General features: G+C 40.7%; 1 protein-coding gene across 1 annotated transcript in view; it reads right to left on the reverse strand.

Moving 5' to 3' along the window:
- Positions 1-24,143, reverse strand: part of Aoah (acyloxyacyl hydrolase) — a 222,352-nt gene that overhangs the window by 98,850 nt on the left and 99,359 nt on the right. The window contains exons 6-11 of the mRNA XM_032884823.1: positions 23,483-23,553; positions 18,744-18,804; positions 17,595-17,665; positions 16,663-16,711; positions 13,889-13,937; positions 11,716-11,810 (exon numbers count right to left, since the gene is read on the reverse strand). Coding sequence (XP_032740714.1) covers positions 11,716-11,810; positions 13,889-13,937; positions 16,663-16,711; positions 17,595-17,665; positions 18,744-18,804; positions 23,483-23,553 — 396 coding nt within the window. The remainder of the gene's footprint in view (positions 1-11,715; positions 11,811-13,888; positions 13,938-16,662; positions 16,712-17,594; positions 17,666-18,743; positions 18,805-23,482; positions 23,554-24,143) is intronic.

Below are 24,143 nucleotides of genomic sequence, written 5' to 3' on the forward strand. Positions count from 1 at the left end.
GCCCCTCCTAGGCTTCTGGAGAGAGATCAGGTATGGGAGGTATGAGGATAATAGGAAGGACACGGATCAGCCTTAAGCACCCCAATTCCTATGTCAGCCTCTGCCAATATCCTCACACTGGTTTGAATCTAACATACATGTACTGAACATTTTCATAGCCCTTAGCTCAGTGGAGCACATGGGCTTCCCTAAGATAGGAGCTATCACTGTGCAGAAGCTTCAGGTAAAGGACTCATTCAGATCATAGAGATGGAGTGATTCTGGTACTTTTACTTGAGTGACCTTGAGAATAACATGCAAGTTGTCTGTAAAATGAGGCAGTATTTTAAAAATGCCTACCATACAGTGTTATGCAAAGACTAAATAGAAAAATAAGCCAGTGTTTTCAAAGCTACTTTCCTTAGCAATTTGCTTTACATAAGCCTCAACAGAAAAGAAAGTCTTCAAAGTCTTGAATTTTAAGGTTTGGTTCATAAACAATACCAAGTCCAGGATGATTAGAACTACAGTTTATTTTACCACCTAAATGTAGATAATGCTAACAGTCTGCTTTCTAAACCCACACTCCAATTAATTTTCATTTGTACCTACATATTTGCATGTTCAGAATGGTTCATATAAATCATTTTGTATCATGGTTTATATCCCAACAAATTGCTACAAATATTTTCTTACCAATAAATATATCAATTAACAAATATAATTTTATAGAAGTTTTAATGTGTATTAAGGTCATATATATGTTTTAATATATGTTTTATACGAGTTTTTTAGTTGGATATTTTTTATTTACATTTCTAACGTTATCCTATTTCCTGGTTTCCTGTCCATAAACCCCCTTTCCCATCCCCTTGCTCCTTCTTCTGTGAGGGTGTTCTCCCATCCAACCACCCACCCCTTCCTGCCTCCTTGCCCTGACATTCCCCTACACTGGGGTGTCTAGCTCTGGCAGGACCAAGGGCTTCTTCTCCTATTGGTGCCCAACAAGGCCATCCTCTGCTTCCTATGCAGCTGAAGCCATGGGTCTAGCCATGTGTACTCTTTGGATAGTGGTTTATTCCCTGGGAGCTCTGGTTGGTTGGTATTGTTATTCTTATGGGGATGAAAGCCCCTTCAGCTTCTTCAATCCTTTCTTTAACTCCTCCAATGGGGACCCCATTCTCTATTCAATGGTTTGCTGCTAGCATTCACCTCTGTATTTGTCATGCTCTGGCAGAGCCTCTCAGGAGACAGCTATATCAGGCTCCTGTCAGCATACGCTTCTTGGTATCAGCAATATTTTTTGAGTTTGGTGTATATGGGCTGGATCCCCAGGTGGAACAGGCTCTGAATGGCTATTCCATCTGTCTCTGCACCAAATTTTGCCTCCATATTTCTTCCTATGAATATTTTTCCCCTTTTAAGAAGGACTGATGCATCCGCACTTTGGTCATCTTTCTTATTGAGCTTCATGTGGTCTGTGGATTGTATCTTGGGTAATTCAAGCTTTTGGGCTAATATCCACTTATCAGTGAATGCCTACCATGTGTGTGTTTTTGTGTTTGGGTTACCTCACGGAGGATTATATTTTCTAGTTCTATCCATTTGCCTATGAATTTCATGAAGTCATTGTTTTTAATAGTTGAGCAATACTCCATTGTATAGATATGTAAGTTTTAATATATATTAGTTTAACACACTACATATAATTTATGAATTTAATACATAAAAATTATATTAAAATTATATTGATTTTAATTATTTTCTACTTTTATTTTTGACTTATTCTTCCTCATCTGTGCATCTATAAATTACTTTGATGATTATTCATAATTCAAGTGCAAATATTGTTTTTTTCCTATAGGATATAAATCTTATTTATCATACTTTCCTCATTGGCTATGTAAGCCCCAGCTCATGATCTTCAAGCTAGTTTTAATCACTCTGCTTGTTTATCTCATTAATAGTTCAATACTTTTTCTATTGAATGTAAAAACAGCATTGCATAATATAAAGGTGAACAGGGTATTCATGCTGGTAATTTAAGATTTAAAATTTGTTAGAGTGCTTAATGGCAAATGAAAATCACCATGTCAAAGAGGACATTGCCAAAGAAAATGAAAAGAAGAGAACCTCAGAATTTAGAAACTATCTTAGTTACAGTTTCTATTCCTGTGGTAAAAAAGCAACTTGAAGGGCAAAGAACTTATTTCAGTTTGTAGTTTTGTATCACAGTCCATTACTAAAGGTAGTCAGGGCAGGAACTCTAGTAGGGCAGGAACTTAAAGGCACAAGTTGATGTAGAGGACATGGAAGAATGCTGCTTGCTGGCTTGCTTCCCACAGCCTGCTCAGCTTGCTTTCTAATAGCTCTAAGGCAGTTTTTTTTTCAACCTTGGGGTCCCCATCCCTTCAGGAGTCACATATGAGATAGTTACATTATGATTCATGAAAGTAGCAAGATTACAGTTATGAAGTATCATTGAAATAATTTTGTGGTTGGTAGTCACCACAACATGAGGAACTGCATTGCAGCATTAGGAAGGTTGAGATCTACTGCTAAGCAACATCAGCCAGGAGTAGCAGTAACCACAGTGAGTTAAGCCCTCCCACAACAATCATCAATCAAGAAAAAGAGTTATAGATTTGCCTACAGAACAATACAATGGGGCATTTCTCAGTTAAGTTTTCTTCTCTCAATATCGCTCTAACATGTAGTAAACTGACTCAAAACTAATGAGGACAAATGACTACTTTCAACTTAAACACACTTTCTTTCAATTAGAACCTTTCCATTTCAACTTATCCCCAAGAGGATATGTTACTATTAGCATCACAATATAAAATATCCCAACCATCAAAAATAACAGTCTTAAAATGTTGAAAGTTGAAGAGTGCTGTCACTCCTAAGCTCACAGGTGAGACCACCACTTTTGCTCCAATAACTGGCCAAAGAGGGACCACCAGGAATGCACGGGGCACAGGAACTGCAGAGCAGATGGGGACAGAATACTTCTAGACTCCATCTGTGCCCCATAGTTAAGGCTGTCCCATAGCCCTCCATATCCAAATCCTTCCCAGAGAGAACTGGTCTCCCAAGAGTATTCACACATTTAAGATCACAGCTCTCTGAACCCCATTACCATCCAGAGAGCTGGTCTCCCTGGAGTGCTGACACATCTAAGAGCACAGGCTCACAGACCCACAGGAGAGATAAGCTCCAGTCAGAGAAAGCAAGATCAACTAACATCAGCGATAACCCGATGTTGAGGGACAAGCACAAAAACAGAAATCAACGCTACTTGGCATCATTAGAACTCAGTTCTCCCACCACAGCAAGTACTGGATACTCTAACATCCTGGAAAAGCAAGATTAAGATTTAAAAATCACATCTCATGATGAAGATGATAGAGGACTTTAAGAAGGACATTAAAAAAAAAAAACACTCCCTTAAAGAAATATAGGAGACAGAGAGAGCTGGACTCTCAGAAGTGTGGAAAATCCTGAGGACTCGGGAGAGACAATCACTTTTGTTCACATTTCTGTCCCAAAAAGGAACCTGCTTAGAACCCTCTGGATACAGAAACGAAGAAGCAGTCTGGGAGAGAATCCTTCTGGATTCTGCCCCAACCTGGAGCTGACCCTGTGACACAGCTCTCTGTACCCAGATCGTGCTGGAAGAAATCTGGTCTCCAGGAGTGTTAACACACAGGCTTGCAGGAAGGTCAAGCCACTGTCAGAGACAGCAAGACCAGCTAATACCAGAGACAAACAGATGATGAGACAATAACACAGGAGGAAAAGCAAGATTTGGATTTAAAATTACATCTCATGATGATGATAGAGGACTTTTAAAAGGACATTAAAAAAACTCCTTTAAAGAAATACAGGACAACACAGGTTAAACAGGCAGAAGGCCTGAAAGAGGAAACAAAAGTATCCCTTAAAGAATTACAGGAAAACGCAAACAAACATGTTAAGGAATTGAACAAAATCATCTAGGATCTAAAACTGGAAATAAAAACAATAAAGAAATCACAAAAGGAGACAACCCTGGAGATAGAAAACCTAGGAAAGAGAACAGGAGTCATAGATGAAAGCATCACCAACAGAATACAAGAGATAGAAGACAGAATCTTAGGGGTAGAAGATACCATAGAAAACATTGACACCACTATCAAAGATAATGTAAAACACAAAAAGCTCCTAACCCAAAATATCCAGGAAATCCAGGACACAGCGAGAAGACCAAACCTAAGGATAATAGGTATAGAAGAGAGCAACTTAAAGGGCCAGTAAATATCAACAAAATTATAGAAGAAAACTTCCCACATTTAAAGAAAGAGATGCCCATAAACATACAAGAAGCCTAGAGAACTCCAAAGAGATTGGATGAGGAAAGAAATTCCTCTTATCACATAATAGTCAAAACATCAAATACACAAAAAAGAATATTAAAAGTAGTAAGGGAAAAAGGTGGACTCAATACCCAATGAAAAATAGACCAATATAATGGATACATAAAGAGGATGCAGCATTTTGTTGCCTATAGGAAACACACCTCAGTTACAAAGATAGTCACTACCTCAGAGTAAAAGGCTAGAAAAGACAATTTTCCAAACAAATGGTCTGAAGAAAGAAGCTAGAGCAGCCATTCTAATATTGAATAAAATCAATTTTCAACCATAAGTCATTAAAAAAGATAATAAAGGACACCTCATATTCATTGAAGAAAAAAATCCACCAAGATAAACTCTCAATCTAGAATAGCTATGCTCCAAATGCAAGGGCACCTACTACATTCATAAAAGAAACCTTACTAAAGCTCAAAGCACACATTGCACCTCACACAATAATAGTGGGAGACTTCAACACCCTACTCTCTTCGGGGGACAGATCATGGAAACAAAAACTAAATAGAGACACATAAATTAACAGAAGTTATGAACCAAATGGATTTAAAAGATATCTATAGAACATTTCATCCTAAAACCAAATATATATAGCTTCTTCTCAGCATCTCATGGTACCTTCTCAAAAATTGACCATATAATCGGTCACAAAACAGGCCTGAACAGATACAAGAAGACTGAAATAATCTCATGAATCCTATTAGATCAACATGGACTAAGGCTGGTCTTCAATAACAACAAAAATGACTGAAAGCCTACATACACATGGAAGATGATAACTTGGTCAAGGAAGAAATAAATAAAGAAATTAAAGACTTTTTAGAATTTAATGACAATGAAAGCACAACCTACCCAAACTTATGTTACACAATGAATGCAGTGCTAAGAGGAAAACTCATAGCTTTGAGTGCCTCCAAGAAGAAACTGGAGAGAGCATACATAAGCAGTTGACAGCATGCTTAAAAGCTGTAGAACAAAAAGAAGCAAATACACCCAAGAGGAGTAGACAGCAGGAAACAATCAAACTCAGGGCTAAAATCAACCAAGTAAAGACAAGAACTATACAAAGAATCAACAAAACCAGGAGCTGGTTCCTTGATAAAATCAATAGGATAGATAAACCCTTAGCCAGACTAACCAGAGGGAACAGAGAGTGTATTCAAATTAACAAAATCAGAAATGAAAAGGGAGACATAACAATAGAATCTGAGGAAATTCAAAGAGGCTATATTGAACAAAACTGGAAAATATGGATGAAATGAACAATTTTTCTAGACAAATACCAGGTGTCAAAGTTAAACCAGGATCAGATAAACCATCTAAACAGCCCCATAACTCCTAAAGATACAGAAGCATTTATTAAGAGTCTCCCAATGAAAACAAGCCCAGGAACAGATAGGTGTAGTACAGAATTCTATCAGGTCATTGTAGAAGACCTTATACCAATACTGTCTAAACTATTCCAGAAAATAGGAACAGAAAGAACACAACCCAATTCATTCTGTGAAGCCACAAATATGTTTATATCTAAACCACACAAAGACCCAACAAAGGAAGAGAACTTTAGACCAATTTCCCTTATAAATGTTGATGCAAAATTACTCAATAAAATTCTTGCAAGCCAAATCCAAGAACATATCAAAATGATCATCCATCATGATCAAGTAAGCTTCATCCCAGGGATGCAGGGATGGTTCAATATATGGAAATCTATCAATGTAATCCACTATATAAACAAACTCAAAGAAAAAAAACACATGATCATTTCATTAGATGCTGAGAAAGCATTTGACAGCATTCAACACCCCTTCATTTTAAAAGTCTTGGAAAGATCAGGAGTTCAAGGCCCGTACCTAAACATAGAAGCAATATACAGCAAACCAGTAGCCAACCTCAAACTAAATGGAGAGAAACTTGAAGCAATACCACTAAAATCAGGGAGTAGACAAGGCTGCCTACTCTCTCCTTAGTACTTGAGGTCCTAGCCAGAGCAATCAGACAACGAAAGGAGGTCAAAGGGATACAAATTGGAAAGGAAAAAAATCAAAATATCAGTATTTGCAGATGATAGAATAGTATACTTAAGTGACCACAAAAGTTCCACCAGAGAACTACTAAGTCTGATAAACAACTTCAGCAAAGTGGCTGAGTATAAAATTAACTCAAAAAATCAATAGTCTTCCTCTACTCAAAGGATAAACAGGCTGAGAAAGAAATTAGGGAAAAGACACCCTGTACAATCATCACAAATAACATAAAATACCTCGGTGTGACTCTAACCAAATAAGTGAAAGATCTGTAAGGCAAGAACTTCAAGTCTCTGAAGAAAGAAATTGAAGATCTCAGAATAAGGAAAGATCTTGCATGCTCATGAATGGGCAGGATTAATATTGTAAAAATGGCCATCTTGCCAGACTCAATCTACAGATTCAATGCAATCCCCATCAAAACTCCAACTCAATCCTCATAAAGTTTGAAGAACAATTCCCAGATTCATTTGGAAAAGCAAAAAACCCAGGATAACAAAAACTCTGCTCAACAATAACAGAACATCTGGGGGAATCACTATCCCTGACCTTAAGCAGTATTACAATAGTGATAAAAACTGCATGGTATTGGTCCAGGGAGAGGCAGATAGATCAATGGAATAGAATTGAAGACCCAGAAATGAACCCACACACTTATGGTTACTTGATCTTTGACAAAGGAGCTAAAACCATCCAGTGGAAAAAAGACAGCATTTTCAACAAATGGTGCTGGTTCAACTGGTAATCATCATGTAGAAGATGCAAATTGATCCATTCTTATCTCCTTGTACAAAGCTCAAGTCCTAGTTGATCAAAGTCAGCCACATAAAACCAGATACACTCAAACTAGCAGAAGAAAAAGTGTGGAAGAGCCTCAAACACATGGGCACTGGGGAAAGTTTCCTGAACAGAACACCAATGGCTTATGCTCTAAGATCAACAATTGACAAATGGGACCTCTAAAATCACAAAGCTTCTGTGAGGCAAAGGATACTGTCATTAGGACAAAACAGCAACCAACAGATTGGGAAAAAAACTTTACCAATCCTACAACTGATAGAGGGCTAATATCAAATATATACAGAAAACTTATGAAGGTAGACTCCAGAGAATCAAATTACCCTATTAAAAGTGGGGTACAGAGCTAAACAAAGAGTTCTCAGCTGAGGAATATCAAATGGCTGAGAAGTACCTAAAGCAATGTTTACGTCCTTAGTCATCAGGGAAATGAAAATCAAAATAACCCTGAGATTCCACCTCACATCAGTCAGAAAGGCTAAGAACAAAATCTCAGGTGATAACAGCTGCTGTCAAGGATATGGAGAAAGAGGAACACTCTTCCATTATTGGTGGGATTGCAAGTTGGCACAACTACTCTGGACATCACTCTGGAGGTTCCTCAGAAAATTGGACATAGTACTACCTGAGGATTCAGGTTTACCACATCTGGGCATATATCTAAAAATGCTCCAACATATAACAAGGACACATGCTCTACTATATTCATAGCATGCTTATTTATAATACCCAAAAGCTAGAAAGAACCCAGATGTCCTTCACCAGAGAAATGGATAAAAAAATGCGGTACATCTACATGATGGAGTACTACTCAGCTATCGAAAACAATGACTTCATAAAATTCATAGGGAAATGGATGGAATTATCATCCTGAGTGAGGTAATCCAGTCCTAGAAAAACACATTGTATACACTCACTGATAAGTAGATATTAGTCCAATAGCTTAGATCACTCAAGATACAATTCACAGACCAAATGAAGCTTAAGAAGAAGCAAGATCAAAGTGTGGATGCTTCAGTCCTTCTTAGAAGGTAGAACAAAATACTCATGGGAGGTAGAGGATGGGAGGGACTTGGGAGGATAATAGTAGGGGGAGGTGGAAAGGGGTCAGGATCAGGTATAGGAATTTGAACAGATGTGTGTAGTAATGGGGGATAGGGAATGGGCGTAATAGCCTGGTGCCTGGTGCCAGGAAAGCAAAAGGCTTCCAGGACCCAACAGGGATTAGATTAGCTGAAATGCCTAACAGAGGGGAGGGAGAACCTGTAGAGACCATATCCAGAGGTTAGGCAAGGCCCCTGGATGGGGAATGGGTCTACCCAGTCATCACCAAAGTTTTAACCCATAATGGCTCCTATCTAAAGGAAATATGGGGACAAAGGATGGAACAGACACTGAAGGAAAGGCCGTTTAGAGACTGCTCCACCTGGTGATTCATTCCATATACAAATACCAACACTAGACACTGTATGCCAAGAAGTGCTTGCTGACAGGAGCATGATATAGCTATCTCCTAAGAGGCTCTGCCACAGACTGACAAATACAGAGGTGAATGATCACCACCAACCATTGGACTGAGCATGGGAATCCCAATGGAGAAGTTAAAGAAAGGACTGAAGGAGCTCAAGGGGTTTGCAGCCCCATAGGAAGAAGAACAATATCAACCATCGAGACCCCCTTCCCCTCAGAGGTTTCAGGGACTAAACTACCAACCAAAGTGTACACATGGAGGGACCTATATGTAGCAGAGGATGGCATTGTCTGGCATCAATATGAGGAGAGGCCCTTGGTCCTATGAAGTCTTGATTCCCCAGTTTAGAGAAATGCCAGGACAGTGAGGTGGGAATGGGTGGGAGGGGGAGCACTCTCATAGAAGCAAGGGGAGGGTGGATGGGATAGGGGACTCTGTAGGGAAAACCAGGAAAGGGGATTACATTTGAAAATGTAAATACATAAAATATCCAAAAAATGTTAAAAGTCCCATCTTTTTAAGTATCTAAAGTCTCTCTAACCAGGAAATAGTAAAAATCAAATCAAATCAAAACCAAATTCATTAGTATAAAAAGTTCAGTGCTTGACATCTGGAACCCACTCATGATCATTCCAGGTTCTGAAGGGACTAAGTAGTTGACTCTTCCCGAGCCTGTCATCTGAAGCCTGTCATCTGAAGCCTGTCATCTGAAGCCTGTCATCTGAAGCCTGTCGTCGGAAGCCTGTCGTCTGAAGCCTGTCGTCGGAAGCCTGTCGTCTGAAGCCTGTCTGTCGTCTGAAGTCTGTCGTCTGAAGCCTGTCGTCTGAAGCCTGTCTGTCGTCTGAAGCCTGTCATCTGAAGCACACATAATTTGTCTTAGGCTCAGGCTCTTCCCACTCTTTAGTTGCCACTGCTATGGTACTGGCATGTTCTGCTGCAACTTTGCTGTAATTTCACAAATAGCCTTTTCTGAATTTTCTTCAGGGACGTGGACTCTGCAATATGGTGCCAAGTCTCAACTTTTCTCCATGCCCCTCCAATCCCGGCCTTCTACTGTAACTGTGGCTGCACCTCTAACAATAATCTCTCCCATTCTCTTTTCATGGACTCCAGCTCTGCCACATAGTCCTAAGCCTCAGCTGACCTCCAATCTTTATCATTAAAGCTAACACACTTGGGTGACTCTTATACAACCAAGTTTGGGGCCAGCATGGCATGCAGCTTTGGTCCCCTAGGGACTGTAGTTTCTGAGTGCTGACCTTGAGGGAATCATCCAAGATTTATGACCCTGAATGATGCTGTTCTCTTTTTAATCACAGATAATTTCTCAGGGTCAGTTAGCCAGCACCAGTTGTTCGAATGAAGCAAATGTTTTTACTTCAGTGGTCCTGATCTCTTATTTATTATAGCCAACTCTTCAACTCAGGATGACCAGATGCCACAGAATTTTAATATTAATTCAAAATATTGAAAGAACTGATAGAGTGTGGCACCTTGCTCAGAGGGGAGCATGTAGAGGTCTGCAGGCTTCCTCTCACTCGGTGGCATTAGATGCTGCTGCCTGCCTGACTCAGGAGGGGGAAGCAGAGTCTGCAATGAGCAGGTTCAGTTCCAGGTACTGTGCTACATTACTGAATACTTGTGACCACCTTGTTGGGGGTATTTGGGTATGTTCCCAGAGGCAGGCACAGAAACTCAATATGTACCTAAGGCTTGCCTGATGCTTTCCACAAATGATTAGACAATGGATGTATACTATTATGCACATCTCTATTTTTCATTTTTCTAAAAAGTATCTCTACCTTTATTTTGTAGATGGATCCAGTACAGGTGTTGGCACATTCTCTCATGACAACTCCCACCTTGGAAGCTGACAAATCTGCCCTTTGTTTGGCACCTTCAGACTGCCCTTCTCTGCCCTCTTGGTCTTATCCTTTGTCACATAAGTCCTGGTGCTTGCACAGTTCAACTGGGGGAAGATAATGGCCCTCCTGATAAGTTGGCAGGTGTCTGCTCAGGTGATAACCCAAGAACAATCCACTGTCATCCTATTTCACACCATATTTTAGCCCTTGGCATTTGTGAGGAATGGTTTCTGAGTACTTTGAACACCAATTTTTTTAGATGCTTAAGCCTCTTATATAAAACAGAACAGTGTTTGCATATGACCCATACTCCCTCTCAACACATTTAAATACCTCTGGATTACTTATAATGCCAAATATAATATGAGCGCTATGTCAATAGTTAACATATAGTGCCATATTGTTTAAGAAATAATGACAAGAAAAAGTCTGTGCATGTCCATTACAAATGCTGTCAGCATAACCTGCTTACAGCTTCTATCTATAGTTGGCTGATTCTGTGTGTGTAGAACTTGCAGAGATGGGTGGTTGCCTGTATTCCTGATCTGATCATCTAACACATGAAGACCCCTCTCACACTGCCCAGTGTTTGATAGGGTCAGTGATTGTTGGTGTCTTCCTCCTCTCCCTGTTGTCTGTGAGTCTATCATTTATGATTACTGTCTCATTATGTTTTGTACTTTCAAAAAGACCTTTTATGATCTTTCTGTTCTTCAGGAAAGAGTGGAGGTTTCTCTGTTACTGATGCTCTCCCATGGAGCACAGGAGTGGCTACCAGGAGCCCAAGTAGCTTGCTTTGCCCAGCTGTATCTTGCTTATAGACAGCGTCCAAGGTGGAAAGACTTCCCATGCTCCTGACTTCCAGGAGAATCTAACACACGACTGTTTTCCTTCTGCATACCAGCTGGGCTTGACTGCCATCTTTACTGTTTTTCTGATGTGAGCTGGGTTGAGGCTGGTAAGGTAAGGAGGAGAAACCCTTCGCCTTCACTTGCCTGGAACTGACAGTGGAGATGCCCTCCTACCCCCACTACTATTATAGTAGCAGTAGTGATTTTGCAAAGGGAAATTTGCACCTGTTTGGAGCTGGCTTCACATTGAGAACACAGAGAACAAAAGCAAAGGCCAGCACATCCAGAATGGGTACTTCCAAAATTACTTACCACAGACATCTGTGAAGCTGTCAGCCATTCAGGGGGGATGTGAAAATGAGCCCCAGCTGAGTCTCCCAGCAAAATGATTCCCTTGGGCTGTGAACCTAAGAAACACAATTCATTTACATTGTTTATGTACTCAAGCAGTGGGCAGCCTGGAGAATGAGTAACTATGTGAGCAGATATGTGGTATGTATCGAATGCCCAGTACATCCCAACAGTGATACAGTGTCACTTTTCATGTGTTGGAGAGTGTGAGGGGAGCATTTAGGGGGCAGATGGAATTTCTCAGCTATTGGAACTGCTAGCTAAGCTGCACAAACATAGGTGTGCTTCCTGGCTCAGCATAACAGCAACTGCTGCCCAACATCCAGAGTGAATGATGGATGGACACATGAATCAGGCTTGATCTGAGCTCAGAAATACGCCTTACATTTTGGTTCTGGAAATGGCTTTCTTAGTGAACACGGCGATTCTCTTTAAAAGCTAATGACCTCATGGAGCAATTTTGATAGTCTAAAGATGTGATGGTCTCTTAAAGTCTTTAAATTCACATACACAAAAGGCTCTGAATGGACAATTCTGGCTGATTAATAGAGAGAAGGAGATAGAAAGGTCTCTGCGCAGCCTGCATGTCTGGATGTCAGAATCACTTAGTCAGATTCTGAGATGAGTCTACACAAATCACTTACTGGTGGGTACACCCTTCTAACCACTTAAAGGCCTAGAAAAATCAAATCATCCACAGTCAGATAAGTCTCTTTCCTCTATCCCCAAACCACTGGATTGAGGCAGAGGATGGCAGAGCCTTGCTGTAGTGGCTCCCTAGTCTTGGCTTCTAAGGAAGCTAGCTGCCTCTGGATCATAAGATGGCGAGTAAAAGGGTCTGGGACATAGGGGAAGATGAGGTAGAGATTTGGGATTCTTCCTTCCTAGGCTCACTAGCCCAGAAGGTTTAGAGTTTGATCTAAGTCTGGACTTATTTATTACTATTTTTGTTGTTATTGCAGTCCTGGAGATTGAACCTTGGACCTCATGCATACTAAACTAGTGTTTTACCACAGAGCCACTCCCCAAATTCTAGATTTATTCAACTTTATCTCCCTTTTTGCTTCTTATAGTACTGAGGATTAAACTTAGGACCCAGTGCATGATAACCAAATGCTCTAGCGCTCACTAGGCTACAATCCCAGTCATCTTTTTGCTTTCAGTGTTTGAGACAGGGTCTCATTAACATCCTCAGAGCAGTCTGAAATCACCCTGTAGCCCATATAGGACTTGAAGCTTCAATCTTCTGCCTCATACTTTTGAGTATATGAGATTATAGACTTCTGTCACCAGGCTTGTTTATAAACTTATTTTTTCTCACTCAACAGATATTTCTAATTTGTATAATTATGCAAATTTCAATTTCCTACCTTTGCTTTGCACCCTGAGAGCTTAGAAACAATTAGGTTTTAGGTTGATCTTTGTCAATTGTACTTTGATCAAGTATAGCCCTTGGGATAAAATCAGAGTAGTTATCCAGGTAATACCTGTTGAATGAGTGCTTGACCAAAAAAGCATCTTCAAGGAAGGGGGAAAGTATCGAATAACATAAAAGGGACAGCATGTGGAGAATGCCTTAGCTTTTTGTTTACCCTCTGGAGTGGTTTTTCAGACTGGTGGCTCAGATGCCCAGGCATTTGGGCTTTTATAGCAGGAAGTTTTTGCTTTAGTTATTTCTGGAAGAATCTACAGGCTGGAGCTTGGTTTCTCTCTTAGGTCATTCAGATATTCATCTTTAGAGACTGTCTCCCCAGTATAGGGTGACTAACCTTGATGTATGTTGAAAAGGACATGCAAATGATTAAATATTACTTCCTGTATCATTATTTGGAAAGGTCCCAGATTTTGATTACTCTGTCTTCCACCCTGCAGTCTTGCCTAATGTTGTCATTAAGGTTTCCAGTCCCCAAGTCAAAGAGCCAATTAAACAAATTACATTCTTCATCTTCTAGATCTGCCTTCTCTTCTATTCCTGTCTTTTTCTGGTCAGTTATGAAAACTAATATAAATTAGGTACTTTAAAGTTGCTACTAACCTCAGACACTGCTGCATAAGGATATGTATTTTTTTTTTCGTTTGACTCAACTAGAAAAGAAGCATCTACTGTAGTAAAACGCTGACTTGTAGTTCATACCTTCACAGAATTTCTTCTCATATGGAATTCCATCTTTTGGATCAATACCCTTTAAAAGAGAAATGAAGAGATTAGCAATGTGGTTTTAAATGTATGAGACACATACACTAAATCCTTCCCAATTGAATTTAACATGCAAAAACAAATCAATATATAAAACCCATCGAAGCCTTTTGGGCCCCTAATCCAGCACAGCAATTCTCTATGTAATGAGCTGGGTTTAAGAGAAATTGGGGATAGTACAGAAAAATAACAGAAAATGAGACCCACTGCTTCAAGCAATCTGGGCCAACCATTTAGAAGAAAAGCTGGTCATTAGTGACTCTTCTTGAAGCACTGAAGGCTGCCTGAGTCTTGAGGACATAGTCAAGGGTATGTTCTACCATCTAAGCTAGAGATCAAAGTGTTCAGATATCTCGGGAACACTAATTCTCATTCACTTCACCCTTTCACCCCACACTCATCCCAGGGGACATTGAAGAAGAGTGGAGACACTTGTGGTTGTCAGAATGGAATGACATACTCTTGATATCTTGTGAACAGCAGCATATGAATCTGCAAAATACCCTACAGTTTATAAGATGATATGTTGAACTCAAACATTGGCAACTCCAGGAGTTAAGAAACCCAAGAAGGTCAAGTTAGTCATGAGTGGGACTAAGTCATCACAATCAAACATCCAAAGTGAAGTGAGACAGTCAGTGGAGCACCTGTCTCCTGGAAGAGACATTGGTAGTCTTTTAAGACAGAAGTGCATGGTGGCCAGGATAGGATAGAAACAGTAAGTTCTTGTTCCTGGTCTTGAAAGCTCCATCTACATATGGAAGCATTGTTCTGGGAAGTCCAGAAGGAAATGGAAGTACCAAGTTTTGTTTGCCCTGTGCCTCCTGTTCTTAAAAATGACAAGAGCCACCCCCAACACTCGTACACACATATTCACACATACCACACACAGATTTCCACACAGTCATATACCACACACATGCACTCACATATACTCACATACCACTCACATTCACTTACACACATTCATGCAGACACACACACATTCACATACACATATACTCATACACATTCACACTCACATGTTAACATACACATACACTCATTCACACACATACCACATGTACACACACACACACACACACACACACAGAGCAAATCAGGTATGTACACATACCACAGTCAACATTGGAACCAGTGGCTACTGTGAAATAAAGACTAGCCTTGATGGCTACAGTCTCCTTGTTCCAGACTTTGTGACCCTGAGACCTGTCTGCAGAAAGGGACAGGTGTGAAGATCTGAAGATCATGTCTCTCTAATTAGGAATAATGAGCTTGTTGCCTCCTGTCTTTGCTTGGCCATCTCTTTATGGAGATGGCATACTATGTGACAAAGAGTAGAGACAAAGAAAGCATTCTCACATACTAATCCTTTGTCCTGAGGTAAGACAATGAAGTTCAGGTTTATCCCAAAAAGAGCTACCTTGGGTCCTCTATACTGTAAAGCTCTAGTGCTGATATTCTATCTCATAAAAAGGTAGCATGACTGAGGGTAGAGTGTTGGATGTAGGTACAGTTATCTGCCATGCTATCTATATCCCAGAATCCACAGACCCTGATGCACACTGGAGGAGATTGCTGGTGCAAGCCTGGGCCACTGGTGTTCTAGTGAGAGAACAATGCTTATGAGAAGTTTCGTATCTTTGTCTAAGCAGAAGAATGAAGCAACATTTTCCTTCAAAGGCAGGAATCTTTATCTTCAATACTCCTTGTTTACTCCTACCTGTGAGAGTGCTGGGACTGGCTGAGAACATTCTAGATCATTGGTTCTCAACCCATGGTCATGACCCCCTTGAGATGGCATATCAGATATCCCGTGTATCAAATATTTATGTTATGAGCAATATAACAGTAGCAAAATTACAGTGATGATGTAGCAACAAATTAATTTTATGGTCTGGGGTCACCACAGCATGAGAAACTGTGTGAAAGGGTCTCAGCATTCAGAAGGTTGAGAACCAGTGTTCTAGGAAGAGCAGAGAGGTCATGCTGTCATTAATAGGCTATATTCCCATATAAGCACTTTAGGCTTGTGAGAAAAATGACCTCGAATGGAACTAACTTGAATTTCCAAGACTCTGGTGATTTGTAAGGATTTCTATCATGTTTCTAAGTAATTATCTACTTTCATACTTGAATTTGTGTTTGTAAATTGCTTTCTTTTTTCTCCAAAAGGATCCTCAAATCATGTAATTTTAAGACGACTGTAGCATATGCATCTGCAGTCATTGCTGCCCACAGGCAAGCATAAGGTCGTCTTTCTCCTTTTCCCCCTTTCTCTTCTTGGAAGCTACAAGCCCATTATGTGTAGAGAACTGGGCAGCAGAATCAGAAGCTTTGGGGAGTGAATGGTGTATGCAGGGTAATTCCCATGCTCTGTGACAGGCTTATGAAAGAAAACAAATGGCTGTAACAAAATGGCTCCAACAGCTGTGTGTGTGCTGTCAGACTGCTAATTCCACTTCTATCACACTGCTCAAACAGAATGGAGGCATTCGATGGGGGCTACCATCGTGCGGCTTAGATGGACTGTGACTGAGGGAGATTGACATCACCACTGATGCTTTTCCTGTGTGTCAGAAAGTCTATCTCTCATGAAAGTAGCAAAGAACAGTTCCTATAGGCTCTCATCTTCCTGACATGGCCCTAGAAAATATATATGGGGAGGGCAGAAAGTAAGACATAGTGTTCAATTTTAAATCGTTGCTTACCCAGATGCCATTACAGTTGGAGTCCTGATGGATATCCCAGTTATCTGGCCTACAAAAAAGCATCAGCATTGATTTTTGGCATATACAGAATGCTCAGTGAATGTCCCATGAATAGAGTGTCACTGTAAGATGAAATGGCACTGTAAGATAACAGTGTTCTTCAAGAGCACCCTAAATGAGCTGTGACATACAAAAGCCTCCTCTTAGCCTCTGTGTTCTTGATTTGTGGAAACCTAGCCTTAAAGCTGGTCTTTTCAAAGACTGAGTGTTCCTGTGAACGATATAGTTGTGAAGTGATGAGCATAAGAAATAAATCTGCAGACCATTTTCTTTAGCAAGGTGAAGCTACCAATACTGCTGTGAGCTGTGAGCTGTGAGCTGTGACGCACCCATCAGCTTACAGTTCTTTTTTTTTTTTTTTTTTTTTTTTTTTTTTTTTTTTTCGGAGCTGGGGACCGAACCCAGGGCCTTGCGCTTCCCTAGGTAAGCTCTACCACTGAGCTAAATCCCCAGCCCCAGCTTACAGTTCTTAAACACTGGGATTAGTGTCAGCAATGGGTGGCACAGCTTTGGTCATTGTGAGCCTATGCTTATTGGCCATCAAGATAGGACTCAAGCGGGATATGTGTCACATTACATGGAGTCCACACCTTGCTCTAAAAGGACAGGACATAACTCTGGGGCCTGACTGGAAGAATTCACTTGGGGTTTGTGTCAGTGTCTATAATCCTTTTTGTATAACCTGTTTCTCCCACTAGAAGAGACAACTTTTGTTTAGTGCCTAACATTACCCAGTGTGCTTTGTAAGTATCAGGTTTGTAAGCATATTTGGACAAACAGCTGTGTGCATGAATGAATGCAAGACCCTTCTCTAGCAACTGGGGTTCCCCAGGTTGGGGAAAGCCATTGGGTCTCATTCCAGTAAGAGTTACCTTCTGCCCGGGTACACTGTCTTGTCTTTGTCATTACAGTCTCGCCCTCGCCAGTGGTAGCCTCGCAGAGTCTGAAATTGAAGAACACATACAGGATGGGCTTAGCCTGCTTTGATGCTGCCCATAGTGACGATTAATCAGGGTTGTGTAAGAGATACTGACATGTGCAATTTATAACTCAAATATTGAAGATGGGTAGGGAAATTATGATTAGTACAAGATGAGGTGTGTGAGGGAAAATGTAACATGATACCAACCCCGCAAAAAGGTAGGAATATATGTTTAAATGAATGTATGTTTAGGGGTGACATTGGCTGTGTGCCTGTATGGAGGTGTTACAGTGTATGCATGTATATGTACTTATGTATACATATGTATGTATGTTCTTACATGTATGTGTGTTTGTGTGTATATGTATGTATATCTCTCTGTCTCTGTCTCTGTTTCTCTCTGTGTGTGTGTGTGTTGTGTGTGTGTGTGTGTGTGTGTGTGTTTGTGTGTACTCTTAGAATACATTCCTAAGTTGTTCTACTAACCACCAGGCTTCTCAGGGTATAAAATAATTTAACTATTTTGCCAGTACTAAATCTTTTGTTGGTTAATTTAAGAATAATCTATGCCAACTGCCATCCATTTAGATTCCTATGTTGTTGAATAGCTTCAAACAACCAGCAAATAAACAGGCATGATGGCCAACATAAATCAGATCAAATCTATTTTATCATATAATGTTCCTTCTTGTGGTTTCTCATCCTTTGGGGAATTCCAGGCAGGACACCTGTTTGTTTGCGTTCCCAGAAAGCTCATTGTCATTGTAACAACTCTGAACAAAACCCACACATGCACATACTTTAATGAGTAAGCTCAAGCTGGCTTATGAATTTTCAAAATAAAAGTCCATGACCCTTTTACGAAATGATAGTCCTAGAGAGAACTGTAGCTGGGCTGGGAAGAGCAGAGAACAGAACTAGGTGTATGGTTTACTCTGATGACTGATGACTTTATGAAGTAAAAAAAAAAAAAAACCCTTACAATTGTGAACTGATGTGTGTTCATAAGCAAAGTTCAGTCTTGTCTTATTAAAGGAGAGAAGTTTGTAGATGAATTAAAGTGTGCAGTGAACAGCTGTTCATTCACAGCAATACTCACTGGGAAAACACTGTATTTGTCTGAATCTCCATCGTTGAATGGCACAGCTTTCTTCATAGATCTAGAAAGGAAAACAAAACACCTGGTGAGCTAAGGAAAAAAGAAATGATGTTTGTGAAAATAAGCACATTCAGAGGCAGGCTGTTTATGTGACAGAAGTTGATTTAAAAATAAAGCCCAGAGTCTGTGGGCATATGAGAGCATCTGCAGCACTTGGCCAATCACTGTTCTTAATTCGACAGGACAGTTTTTATCTATTGTTTAACTTGAGTCATTTGGGGAGGTAGAATAAATGAATTGGAGTTGTAGGGGACATAGGACATTGATGTTATGGAAGCCTGGAAATAGGAATCTACGCCTTGAGTCTATTCAGTGAACTGGCACTACTGTGGCAACTTGAATAGGAATGTCCCCCATAGGCTCAGAGATTTGAATCCTGGATCATTAGGGAGTAACACTACTTGTCAGAGTTTAAGAAATGTGGCCTTGCTGGAGGAAATGTGTCAGGTGGGGTGGACTTTGGGGTTTCAAATGCTCAAGCCAAGTGCAGTGTCTTTCTCTCTTCCTGCTGCTGGTGGATCCAGATGTAGAACTCTTAACTTCTCCAGCACCATGTCTGGCTGCTTGCCAGAACTCTCCTTGACACAACAGTGCATCAAATCTCTGAACCTGTGAGCAAGCCACTTTCCTCTATTAGAATTCTTAGGGACATGGCATTCTTCACAGAGAGAACCTCAATACATCTCTAAACTGTCTTTGTGCCCTTAACATACTCCATCAAAGAAATCTTTCCTCTAAGAATCTTGTATATTTCATGGGCATTAGCTGGTAACTTACGATACTCCTGATGAGACTGGGCAGCCAAGAACACAGGCATAATGACCAATATAAATCAGATCAAACCTATGGATACTCTGAGAGGAAGGACATCCTTGTGCCTTGCTATAAGAGGAATACTTCCTTCTTCAAAGTGGCACCACAACTCTCATTTGGAGGGGAATTAGATTTAGGACAGAAGAAGAATGCAACTGTAGAGAGCGGCGCGGCGAAACAAAGATGGCGCCGACATCCAGCCTTGTCTGGATATAAACGACTTACTGCGCATGTGCAGGCTTGTCTCCTTGCTAGGGCTCCCTCTAGTGGTGAACAGCGGTACTGCACATGTGCGGTTTATGCACCAGGTGTCAGTTGACCGTTAATATGCTAATGAGGTGATTCATTCTCCGCCAATCCCTGGAGGACAAGTAGTGGGGTGATCCAAGCCCCACCAATCCCTGAGAGATAATTAGCATACTGTTGTCTATATAAGCCGAGCGATTTTGCTGCTCGGGGTCCCTGTTCAAGAGAGCTGTAACACTAAGAAGAGCTGTAACACAGTAAAGGCTTGTTCGCAGAAGAATCCTGTTGCTGCGCGTCGTTCTTGCTGGCGGGACATTGGGCGCGCGACATGCAACCCTGGACCAGGATGAGGCTGATCCTGGAACCTAAAATTTAGACTTAGTAACAGAGGACTGTCTGATTTTGTAAATGGTCTCCCAAATCAAGGGCATCTAAGTAGATTTGAGAGCTTTGAGGCAAATGAATAGAACTCAAAACAAGTGCAGTCGAAAACTACAATCTATTTATTCACCTTAAGAAGAGGGTTGGAAGACTTGAGGGCCAATGAGAGCAGAGCTGAATCCAATCATCAGGTTTATCCTATACCAGATCTGTGGCCTCTGGAGACTAACTTTACCTGTCTGAAAAGGATCAATAATAGTGCCTGCTTCAACATATACAATCATTCTTGATGCATAGAAAGCACCAGCCAATTTTGTTATGATGGTGATTTCTGAACCACAGGTTGTTTAAGGAACAAAGAAGGCTGCACTTCTGTGTACATTGTAAGCAGTAAATCACCAAATATTTTATGGTATAGTACTACAAATTATCACTGAGTAATTTGTTTAAAAAAGGATTAAAACTTGCTATTTCCTTTTTACCAGAAAGGAATAATTTTCTTTTTAAGTTGGGTCATGGTTCCAGATGCTCCTGAATTCAAAATTCCAATGGTGGTTCAATTATAGAGTTGTCATTTGGATATCGTTGGAAACTTCAATGATGCCATTAAAGAAGGGATGGGGTCTCATATCAGCTTGAGCTGGGCAGGATGCAATGGTTGGACACCTGGGGAGCTGGATGCACTTCAGCTTCAAAGCTTCTTTCATGCCTGACATTCCCTTCCTCTTATAACCAGAGGCTCCTTGCACCTAACCCCATCCACAGAAAGGGGTGAAGTTACTGGGATTCAGGCCAGCTGGCTGCATGGCCCTTGTTGGCAGATGAGCTAGAAAAAGTTTGTAGCTCTTTGACTCTTAAGAGACTCTAAATGTAGGTCAGAATCATAGCTGTTTCCCCTTTTCTCTGGCTATCCTAATAGTGGCTTAGAGATTTTCAGTAAATGTAGGCATCACAAAGCTCAAGAGATGATGGATGGCGGGAGCTCTGGAGCGCTTTCAACATGACTTGAAGTATGTTTATTGAAAATGTAAGTTAAAGAGTTAAAGCTTCAACTCCCAATAGCTGTGAACCTGAACTTAATCCAAATAGGTCTTTGAAGATGTAATCAGGTTAATATGAGGTCTGTAGGATGAGCCTTTATCAAATGTGACTGACAGTTTCCAAGAGGTAAAACAAACATCCAGGGGAAAAACGAGACTGAAAAGTGAAGGAGAAGGGATGCAGCTGTAAGAATCGATGGACACCACAGCATCCAGGAAGAGGTGGGGAATATTACAACTCACAGTATCTGCCAGAGGAGTCTAGCCCCAATGCCCTTGGTTTTGAATTTTTAGTTTCCAGGCCTGAGAGAGTTTACATTGTGACATTTTGTTACTGCAGCAACAGGAAACGTATACAGCCCCTCAGAGCACACCACCAACCTGTCTCTTGTACCTATGAGTATTCTCTTGTCTCTTCTTCTCTTCCTGTGTCAGTAAGCTGGATCAGAATGGAATAAAGTCACAAGAGCTTCCACAGAAGGCAAGAGGACAGGTGCTAGGGAAGATGTTTCTGTGTCTAAATGAGTGGCTCACATTCACTAAAGCATTATTTGTACATTCAGTATTTTAGCTCTGTCTCCTGAAATTATTGGACATAGGTAATCAGGGGACATATTTGGGAACAAACTGACTCACCGGGAGAGTGTTTGAGAAAATGTAGTGCTTTCTTGAGAGGACTGGGGCCAAGGGATTTGGCTTTTAAGGATGTCAGATGGTTCTGATGTAGTAAGGATTCAATTTACAGTTTGATTTTAGATAAAGTAAAATAGGTCCAAAGGCATTAAGTGGCTCAATTCCTTTAAATTAGCTTAAGAAAATAAAATCTCTGAAAACAAATATGAAGGATGCAGGGAACGAAACACACCTGGGGAGGGTGAGAAGGTTGGGTTCTCATGGCCTAGAGGAAGTACTTCTTTAAGGCTTAGTGTTATGTTTTAGAGATAGAATGTCTCCAGAGGCTTCTGTGTAGAAGACTTGGTTGCCAGATAGTGAAACTGATAAAGGTTGACTGGATGGGGCCCCATCAGAAGTCTCTCCTCAAGAGTTGGTCTTTGCCTGGTGTTTATTTTTCCAAGAGTGGTCCCCTCTATTCACTGACACAGAAAATCAGGAGAAAGCTAGATTATTTTGCTCCTCAACTCACCACTTGTCTTACTGTTGGGGATATTCGTTCTATGATGTTTAGTTTAAGCCCAGATATAGGGTGAAGCTAAGCTGGGATAGTTTTACTCTTGTCTTTTACAACACTGGAGACTGAACAAAGGCCTCTATGCTTGCTAGAATAATGAGCATCATCTCTCAGCCTGGGAAACAGCGTTGACATGAGTGTGTGTTGGGCTGGTTACGGAATTTTTGGAAATGTCCTTCTGTGGTTACAGAGATGACCATTGCTGACTGTGGGACGTCGAAGAAGCTCTGAGTGAGAGAAGTCCTCAGTAAGTGCATGCTGCTGACATGGTACAGCTGAGTAAAGGACCCATGGGAAAGTGGCAAAACCTTCTCCCAGAGGTGAGGCTCAGAAACATAGTAAAGTCTTTCTCTGGCCATCTGTAGATGTTGATTGTGTGTGCAGAAGATGTCCACCATCCCTTTCCCCACCTTGATGTTTACTGCCTGAAGACTACGCTCCTATAGAGATGACCTAAACCTTGATCTAGCTATATACTCCACCTCCTTGTTTAACTGTATGTAATAATCCCTCTTCCTTGTTCAGTTGTATACAATAGCCTCACCTCTGTTCAATTCTATATAATGAACACACTGAGCATTAGTGGTCTTGAGGCTTCTCCATCAGACAGCCAGGTTAACCCTACTCCAGCTTTTCTTTCTGTCTCTCTGTATGCTTGGTTTTCTTTGTTCCCTCACCATCCCAGTCAGGTAAAGTCCTTGAAAGTATGGAAGAATTTGGCAACCTACTTCATTCATATGTTGTGTGGCAAGATGGAGCTCTTTCTGTATGTCAATGGTTGCCTGAAAGCCTCACTGGGCTTCTGCTTGCTGGGGCTGAGATGGCCTGTGATACATTTCCAAAGTTATTCAAAGCAGGCTTGTCTTTTAGTTTCTCTACAAGTCATGTTTTGAGCAAGAAACATGATTAATTTCAGGAAGATACCTTTAAATATGAACGTTAGTTTAGGCCCCATATAAAAGGACAAACAAGGAGATGTCCTATCTGAACAGCAGAAACAGTATACTTACAATTCAATTTTCTGGCAGATCTTGGTGAAAAATGGTAGCGAACAAATATTATGATCACTTCTAGAATATTTCTGGGGAGGTAGAAAGACAACAAAAAGAGAGTTGGTTAACTCTAGGAATGGTTCCCATCAAAAGACCCCTCTGTGGTCCTTATGGCTGGACCCAAATCTGGTTCCCTTTTGTTTATCCAGATGTAGTGCTTGCTCTTGTTCCTATGTCCCATATTCATTCTGCCTTCTATACAGTGGCGTGTGCTAGTTCCTGTGACTGAAACCCAGTTTCCCCTTCACCCAGCCATCTGGTCCTACTTTCATAGCCACCCTCAGATTTCTTCCCAAGTGGGTCTTGCCCTCTTTGACTCAAAGCATTTTGACTCAAGCATTTCTCTTCTGGAATTCTTTTAAAATAGGCTTGAGAACACTGTCAAATAAAATAATTCTATCCTACTAGGATAAAGAGGAAGAGATAGTTGATTCCACCAGCCCATAATCCCTCGGTTAGCTATGAGGTGTACTTGTGGGCAGTAATGCTATTTTAATTCTGTTCAAAAAGAACTAGAAAAACTTTTCAGAATATAAATGAGGCATTGTATGGGTCTTTCTGATACCTTCCCAGCATTCTAGAAATAGAGGAGTAACCCTGATGAGTAACCCCCATGTCT

This window comes from Rattus rattus, chromosome 14 (genome assembly GCF_011064425.1).
Source record: "Rattus rattus isolate New Zealand chromosome 14, Rrattus_CSIRO_v1, whole genome shotgun sequence".
NCBI lineage: Eukaryota > Metazoa > Chordata > Mammalia > Rodentia > Muridae > Rattus > Rattus rattus.